A 9,486-nucleotide genomic window follows, 5' to 3' on the forward strand; every position below is an offset into this window, starting at 1 on the left:
AAAAGTAGTAGCACCAAAATCGTCATTATTACTCAGTCTATTCTGTGCTAAAATCTATACTATAACATTCCTGAGTTTGAGATTCTGAATAAGACTAAACACCTCAGAGGTATCTAACAAACACCTGTAAGCTGTTGATTTAAATGGCATTAGATCAATATATAGTATTTTCCTATTAGGCTTTCCTAAAATATACATATTCCTATTCTCTAAAGATATTCATTTTTCAAAAAGCTCTTGTGTCTTTCAATATTGGAAAAAAAAAAAAGAGTAAAAGGAAGAGCTGATTTTCCAAGATAGGAAACTAAGTGGCTTCTAATTTGTTCAGCTCATTCTACGTCACACATACTACTCTAGTCAAATGGCCTCTAGACCATTCTGCAACTGAACAGAGCAGACACAATGCTTCATGAAAGTGGTAACTGGGCAGCTACAAAGCACTCAGATCCTTGTTTACTACTGTATATTTAATCACACAAATATCACCCACTGCATTTTATAATTAGTAAGCAGCAATAGTTTGTTCCATACTACTTTGTTATTATTTTAACTTTTGGTTGGAATAAAAAATTATTTTGCCATAATCAATGCTTTTTCATCCTGAAGCAGTAACTATGAGAATTCACTATTCAAATCATACCTGCATTTATCAGCCTAAGAGAAGTACTTCAAATGATATAGGCCTGTGCTACATTAGGAAGGTTCCAGGGGAAAAAAAAAAAAAAAGATAGGATTATTTAAAAGCAGGTTCAGAAACAAAAAAATAAATTTGTAACTTTGCAACTCTAATGTTTCATAAGTACTTTCTACTTCCACATGAAACTCTAAAAGTTATATACAATTAAGCCAGCTAATAAAACACAATCCTAGCAAGTTTCATGTATGAGGAAAATTTTCATACATTAGTAGAGCATGGTTTACAAATAAAATATACTATATTTGTTAGCAAGTATAAAAATGGTGGTTTCAGATTTATATTTTAGGAAAAAAATTACTTTATTTTAAGAGTCTCTACCTAAATTTATTTCAGTATCAAACAACTACAATTAGTGATGGGGCAAAAATCATCCATTACTGTGCAAGATGTTAATTTATTTACAAAAACTATACAAAATTAGATTAATTATAACATTGACTTATCAAAGCTTCCTGAAATTAATTTTGCTTTTGGAAATGTATCAAAAGTCTTCAGATCCAGAATGATAGTCTTTATTATTTTTAATTCATGGAATTATAGCACATCAGATCTTCAAGCAAAACATGAAATAAAAGCCTGTACAATAAAGTATTATTTTCCTGATAGCTTGGAATGTAAATTAAAATATGTTCCCTTTTTACTGAAGAAAAGAACTTGAACGAAGTGTCCAATAATATCAAATACCTATTAGAATGGCTTGTCTGCTAGAATTAAAATAGGGCGATTACTTCTACATTTTTAAAAATGGCCTTAAATTAAGTCCTTTTTTTCCTTTATAAAAAAACGTTTTTCTCAGCCATTTCAGACCTAAGTCTTACCACAAAAAATGTTATCAGTTTTTACTAGTAAATCCACACCCACAGAAGGGGTCCTTAAGACAGACTTATTTTAGAAGTGAATATAAGCATGACTAAATTTCTTAAATTGTTAACAAATCTAGGAGCAATAATTTAATATTCTACCACAAAATATAGGTAGCCTTAGGAGCAACATGCTTGGTCAATCTTTCTTAAGCTTTTAGGCTGGATGCCAAAACATTTAAAAATGAAGGAAAAAAATTACAGTGACTCTTTGCTAATGGCTTTTCAGATATTAATTAGCAGATATAGCTAAATGCTCAACTAACAAAGTATCCAGGTTATCCAATGATATTTGCCATGTTCATAAAGCAGTAACATATATATATAAAAGTAACAACAACCAAAAAAACCACAGGTATTTTAGGGTTAAGATGAGTTTATCTAATAAGGATTACATGAGAAATATCACATGAGACCCAAAATAAACTTCATATACAAAATTATATGATGTGACTTTGCTCAAACACACCTAGAATTCAGATTCAAGTCAAATAACTAGGCTGGCTTTTTTATATCACCAGCTTTCATTAGGGCTTTAATAGCTCTTGCCCTCATCTCAAGTTCTAGCAGCTCCAGCTGTTGTGCGGAAGGCTGAACATCTTCTGGTGGAGGAACAGTCAGGGTGGCTGCTTTGGGTTCCTTTGGGCTAGACTCTGCCAGTCCCAGAATCTCATTCACACTTTTCTCAATGTCTTTCTCCAGGTCATCTATCTGACCAGCTTCACTTTGGACTGTATTTTCTGGGACCTCAGGAGCAGCAGCTTCTTCGTTGCATGGGCCTTCTATGTCGCTGTCATAAGCATCTGCATTTATACTGAGTACATCACTATCTTCCCCTTTGCCTGTAACAAACAAAAAAGGGGAAAGAACCATGTAACCTAAATGCCCTGGTCAAAATTTCCTTTCTATTTGTGATTAAAAGGCTACTTTGATCCCACCTCCCACCATGGAGTCCCAAACACATTCCATAATCTCTATCCCATCCTCTTTTCCCCTGACTCCTCAACTCTGAAAACAGATATAATTTAATATAAATTTTAATGTATTTTTCATTCCAATTTAGTAGAACATGGAAGCACTGGAAGATTTATACCACCATATGGAGTTCCATGATCTCTTTTCCTAATTATATTTATTATTATTTTTCCCAACACTTTATACCACAGGGAAGCTTCTACAATACAAAATGAAAGCTGATGTTAGAACCCCTGAGTAAAGCACTGCTTATTAATGAAAAAGTAAAATTCCATTCTAGGAGTTGTTTAAAATACTTTGCTTTTAATAAACTACAAAAAAGGAAAAAATATCATTGGCAAGCTGGACACCATGTGCACTGCAATTATCCTAAATCTTTTCATATGCTTTTTCAAACACTTTGTTCTAAATCAATAAATTAAAGGAGAATGCCTAAGGCCATTTTCTAAGATGAAATAAGTTTTCATCAAGAGGATTTTAATTAATAAAGTTAGTACACTATAATTTTTAAAAATGCATTTGTTATAAAACTTCTATAACTGATGCTAAAACCTTGAATCTAGACATAAATTTACAGCCCTCAATTACCCTGGCTTTGGACATTAAGTCCAGCTGTCATTTAAACTTTGAGCGCTCATTTATATCTCCAATTTATTTATCTTTTAAATCTCTAACATGTTTTAAGTCATGATCCCCCAAATGTTAGCTTTGCTAGTCTTATACAAGAAAAAACTTACTGACATATGGAAAATTCTCATCATACAATGTTTAGGGAAGGTAATAAACAATTCTACTCCACTGGTTTTGTAATAACAATTTACTGACCCTGACTGATCCTCCTACATCCTAATAATTAAAAAACTACTCCCTATATCATAATTAATATGGAAAAATGAATCAATAAATTATATTTGTGCCTACAAAGAGAACTTGTAAAAAAAAAAAAGTTGCAATTTTAATTATTTGATGCCAAAGAAGATTTTACATATCTCCCCCAAAGCGACAAATATCTCCAAATAGCCTTAAAAAAAAAAAAAAGGAATATAGCCCTTTGCATAAAGGAATAATGCTTTATAGAAGTATTGGCAATTTGAGACAAAAACAAATTAAGAAGTGAAGAGCTAAGTTGTTCAGTCTCAAAAAGTTCATTTTCATGCTTAGCAGTCTTTAATCTAAAATTCTAAATCTGTAGTCTCTGATCCTAGGGGAAATCTGTAGTCTGTTCAAAAGATTTTAAAACATAACTTTTTGAAAAACAGTGACTTGTTTTTCAAACTAGGAGTCACTGCCTGATAATGAATTAAGAGCAGAAGAATATAATGGTGGGTGGGGAGGAAGGAGGTCTGAAAGTTGGAATACCTGAGTTCTAAATCTTACTTTGCTATTAAGTAGGTGATTTTGGGCAAATCACTTACCATCCCAACTTTCTCTGCTATAAAAGTTAAGGCAAATTGTCCTAGGACATCTCTAAAATACAAGCCTAGTAATACAGTAAGTCTATATAAAATGGCAGTACTTTATTTTCCTTTTCTCCCAAGATATGGTTACCACTTACCTTTCACTTAAAACATTTATCACTTGGATAATAATCCAAAAGAATTTCCTATTGACAGTAGTAGCCAGTGAAAGGTAAGTAACATGTCAATAAATTATGCTCTACTTAATTTTTTTTCACCCAACATTTTTTTTTAATATTTTATTTTAAGCAATTTCTATGCCCAACATGGGGTTCAAACTCACAACTCTGAGATCAAGAGTCATATGCTCTACTGAGCCAGCCAGGCACCTCCCACCTTCTTGACAATAGATATTCTAGAAAAAAGAAGTACATTTACAATGTCCAGGCAATATAACTGAAGCTCACTTATTATCTTGGGTCCAGGGTTCAATGTGTAATGATATAATTATGGAATCCCTTATATGCTAAATCACAAATTTTGAAGTAGCTGTACTTTTATGAAATTAATTTGCTTTGAATTTATCTGTAGGTACATAAATAACAGCAAATCTTAGAGGTATTTTCATTAAGGGGAGAATCCACATTAGTCCATCCTTTAGACACACATGGCAAATCTTCTAGCTAAATATCACTGTCAGATATCAGTCTATATTTCTTACCAAAAGACTATAAGAATATATGAGTGTGTATAAATATTTTTTAATGGGATGTATATTATGTTCATCTTATTTTTGCGTGTTTTTCCAAATACTTCAAACGGCTAAGAACCACTGAGCTACGTACACTCTCAACTAATTCAGGTAATTTTTTAAGCCTCTTTATATAAGCTTAAGAAGCAACCACAGCTAAAGAGGTCTGCTCTGAGTTTATAATAATAAAATCCTTATTTTATAAAGTTACTGGCACTAGAGATTCAGGATCAAAATGTTTATATACACTCTCCATGGTTTTTTTTTTCATTTATATATTCTATGGGTTTCAAAGTTATTAGTGGGCAGAAGGTAGGCTTTACTTTATTTCTTTAGTTTAAACAGCTATGCATATCCTATAACTGAAGAAATGGTGCTCCATAAATTTGGTGTTCTGTTTACATTTAAAATTATTCAAAGTTGGGGTGCTTGGTTGGCTCTGTCAGTAGAGCACACAACCCTTATCTCGGAGTTGTAAATTCGAGCCCCATGTTGGATGTAGAGATTACTTAAAAATAAGCTCTTAGGGACACCTGGGTGGTTTAGTGGTTGAGCGTCTGCCTTCAGCTCAGGGCATGATCCTGGGGTCCCGGGATCAAGTCCCACATCGGGCTCCCTGCATGGATCCTGCTTCTTCCTCTGCCTGTGTCCCTGCCTCTCTCTGTGTCTCTCATAAATAAATAAAACATTAATTAATAAACAAACTCTGAAAAAAAATTATTTTTTTCCTTTATGGATTCTCTGTAACACAGTACCAGTGAATGCATTCACAGATTCCATTTGCCTATGATACCTGCACATAGATGCCAAAGCTTTGTACAATTTGTATCTGAAGTAACTTAGCATAAGCACTTCATTTCACAATGTGAAAACAAGTCAAGTGACTTGTACAATGTAACAGGACAAATTATTTGAAATGTGATCTAGGATCATACTTCAAGTCTTTTCACTATTCCTTAATTTTCATCATTTTATTGACTTGTTTTTTTAAAGCATCATTGGCAAATACATGACTACACTTCCAAAGATAATTTATTTACCTCATCCTTAGTATTAGGAATTATAAAATTTTTTCTTATCAATTATAATCTTCAAGGTAGAAGAGGTAAAACTTGTACATTCTTTTAGAAAGAATATCAAAATGCCTCATTCAAAATCCTTAAAATATCAGTCTTGTCATATTCTGTCCTTCCATACCCCCATTCTGCATGCATGTATGCATGTGTGTGCACATGTGTCTTAGGTTTGTTTTTTGTTAAAATTAAAACTTTAAGGGTATGTGTGTGCGCATTATCTTAGGTTTGCTATTTGTTAAAAATAAAAGTTTTAAATACCCAATTAGAAGTACACAAATGTACAAGAATTATTAATCACAAAGATTTTGAGGGATAAAATTTTAAAAGAATTTTTAAGTTATGCTAGCATATTTAAACCTCAATAGAGCCTACATTCTACTTGCTAATAATTCAACTTAGAATAGTTTTAATGCATAAAATGGAAGCATATCTAATGAGTCACTGCATGCTTGTGAAACTTAATAGTAAATTATTAAATTAATCTAGGAGACAAACCCTAGAACATGGAATAATTAAATATCTGTCTGAATTCCTCTGGAAGATGGCAAATTGAGCACACCTATCTAATTCCCTTCCCTACCAAGAACCCACTGAGTGACAGAAGACAGATACTTAAAAATACAATAATAGCATAAAAACTGTAAAATAATTGAGGATAAAACTAACAACAGTCCCACCTAAGTAAAACACAAAATGGAGAATCCATAAAGGGGGAAAAAAATTCAACAAATTTACCTAAATAAATAGTAAGACCTCGGGGGTGGAGGGCAAAATCAAAGGTACTCTACAAGAAAATATTAATGAAATACATTTTTTCATGGCAAATATAAGAATACAATGTCTAGGTATCATTAAGAAACAACTAAAGACATGGGCAAAGGGTAGAAAAAAGTCAAGCATTTCACAAAATATGAAATACAAACCATCAGAAAATATATTTAAAAATGCTCAATGTAATTTCTAATCAAGAAATGCAAATTAAAAGAACAAGATATTATTAATTCATTAGTAAAAAGAGGAATTTTATACATCTGGAAAAATTTAATAAATTCATAAGATGGAAAAATGATCAAGACATGATTAAGTCAACAAAGTAAGCTAATGAGTGATAATCATATTTATGTTAAAAATAACATGTAAATTATTAATAGAGATTACTTCTAGGGAGGGAAGTTAAAGTTGTAGGGGAAGAGAAGAAAATGAATTTTTCAATTTTGCTCTATGAACATACGTATTTCTTCAACCATTTCCAAGAATATAACCTTGTGAAAAGTTAAAAAAGAAGAAATGAAACCATAATACTAGATAACAAAAAAGGATATCATCTAAAAAGACATTTTGCAAGAGTTTTACAAAATGTAAGCAGGCAGGATAAAATTAAAAGAAAAAATAAAAGCAAAGCAAAACCATAGCCAAAGACATCACAGATAAGTATAATTCTTAGTCTTAGAACCAAGGAAGAGTTGGCTGTGAAACACACAATAAGATAATTAAATTAAATTGATTCAGAATGGTTGGGCCAACTGAACCCTTCCTTCTTTCCCTCCCTCTCCATGCCATAGGCTCAAGTACTCTACTGGGAGGCCACTTCATCCACTTAAATTAAAGAGCTCTCCTAGAAAAACATATCTAAACAGTTACTGATGAAACCCAAACCAGCTTCCAGAAAAAAACCAGCTACAATAAATGAAGAACCAAGACAAACAAAGGATGAATAAAGAAAATTTAGGGACCAAAGATAATAATCCAATGGGGGAGAAGGAAGGGTGGAGGAGTCTATTTAATATTTATAGAGAGACAGAAGTGGACCCTACAGCCATAAAGTAAGTACAGGGTGTAGTGAAAGAAGACCTGAGAATAAGAAATGTTAGAATTTAAAATATAGTTATCAAAAGCAAACATTCAGTGGTTGCTGGAAGACACTGGAAAAAATGGGGGGGAGGATGCTCTAAACATAGAAAAGAAATAAAAATATGTTTAAAATATGCTATAAAAGAGATGAAGATGAATGACCTATGAGTCCAAAAACCTAATATAATTAATTTAGCAAACATTACTGAGCACCTACTATGTAGAAGACACTGTTTTAAAAGTTAAGGAAACATCAGTGAATTAAAAAAAAAAAAAAGTCTCTGCATTATATTTAAGTCATGGGAAACTCTATAAAGTCGTATCAGGTTTTATAAAGAAAAATAAAGCCAAGATAAGAAGACAGTAGTAGGATGCTTTCAGAGAGTGATCAATGTGATTTGGTAAGGTAATATTTGAGCAGAGAATTGACTAAAGTGATAAAGTCAAAAGACAAAAAAAGAGACAGTGGAGAGGGAAAATAAAGAAATATGAGAAAAAAAAGTGATCTGAGGTGAAGAAGTTCTTCACACTGAAAAGGCTTGCCAACTGCAGTGTATCATATCTAAGATACATCCTGTAAAAAATCAGAACTCAAGGGTAAAAAGAAATTACTAAAAATCCCCAGAGGAAAAAGCTAGATTACCAACAACAGCTAGACTCAAGAAATCAAGAGCTTTCCTATCAGCCACTGTGGACAAGATATCACAATGGCTATGAACATGATCACAAAAAGAGAAGTTGTGGTATATTATGTGCCTCAAGGACACGACATTGCTTCTAAAATATTGTCAAAAAATTGAACATGAATCTGATCAAGCCTCTATATCTAACTACCAATTTAAAGAAAAATAATATTAAGTAACACAATGGGATGCAATCAGCAAAATTTAAACTGAGCAACTCTGACAACCTGGTTTCTTCAAGAAATAAACTGCACAGAGAGGGAGGTAAAGGAGGGTGGGATGGGAAGGACAAGCATACACATTAAAAAGAAACTCAGTATCAACCAATTATAATGTAGGGAACTTATCTGGATCTCCATTCATACGAATATAGTTTACAAAATATTCTAAGACGGGGTGCCTGGGTGGCTCAGTAAGTTAAGCATTTGACTCTTGATTTCAGCTCAGGTCATGATCTCAGAGTCCTGAGGTGGATGAAGACCCATGTCAAGCTACATGCTAGGCATGGAGCCTACATGGGATCCTCTCCCTCTGTCCCTCCCCCCGCCCATCCCTCTCTCTCTTAAAAAAAAAAAAAAAAAAAAAAAGTTAAAAAAAAAATATATAAAAAGATACCCAAAGAAATTTGAGCCTGGATACCTAAGGATTAAAAATATTAAAAAAAAATTTAAAAAAAATTAATAAATAAATAAAAATATTCTGTAACCTTTAATGATGGATTTCAACAATAATTAGTAGCTACTAAAGTAGGTGGTAGGGTGGCAACTTATACCAATCAATTTTAATATCACAATACTAACCAATGAATAGTAGGTTAAATGTGAAAACTCTGAATATCTAATATTAAGAAATGTTAACTTTTTAAGGCATTATGATCATGCTTAAAAAGAGATCTCTAATCTTTGAGATACAAACACTGAGATATTTACAAACCAACTGAAAAGATGTTTAGAATATGCTTTAAAATAATCTAGCAATATGAAGCAGGCAGTGGTATGGATGAAAAAATTAGTCACAGGTGGATAACTGAAGTAGGAGAGAGTACATGGAAGTTAATGCTATTTTTTTCTTATTTTTGCTTAAAAATTTCCAAGATAAAAAGTTCTTTTTTAAGTTGATTGTTATTCAGAAACCCTAAATAAGTAACATTTTTGAAAATATCTAAAAATATATATATCTTGGAGGGGAATACAAGA

The 9,486-nt window shown here is 32.2% G+C and overlaps 1 protein-coding gene across 2 annotated transcripts in view; it reads right to left on the reverse strand.

Moving 5' to 3' along the window:
* Positions 1-971: 971 nt before the first annotated feature.
* CAAP1 (caspase activity and apoptosis inhibitor 1) overlaps positions 972-9,486 on the reverse strand; it is a 48,928-nt gene continuing 40,413 nt past the window's right edge. For both annotated transcript variants that reach the window (XM_038552559.1, XM_038552558.1), the window contains exon 6: positions 972-2,399. In XM_038552559.1, coding sequence (XP_038408487.1) covers positions 2,053-2,399 — 347 coding nt within the window. In that variant the 3' untranslated portion in view covers positions 972-2,052. The remainder of the gene's footprint in view (positions 2,400-9,486) is intronic.

This window comes from Canis lupus, chromosome 11, assembly GCF_011100685.1.
Source record: "Canis lupus familiaris isolate Mischka breed German Shepherd chromosome 11, alternate assembly UU_Cfam_GSD_1.0, whole genome shotgun sequence".
NCBI classification, from domain to species: Eukaryota; Metazoa; Chordata; class Mammalia; order Carnivora; family Canidae; genus Canis; species Canis lupus.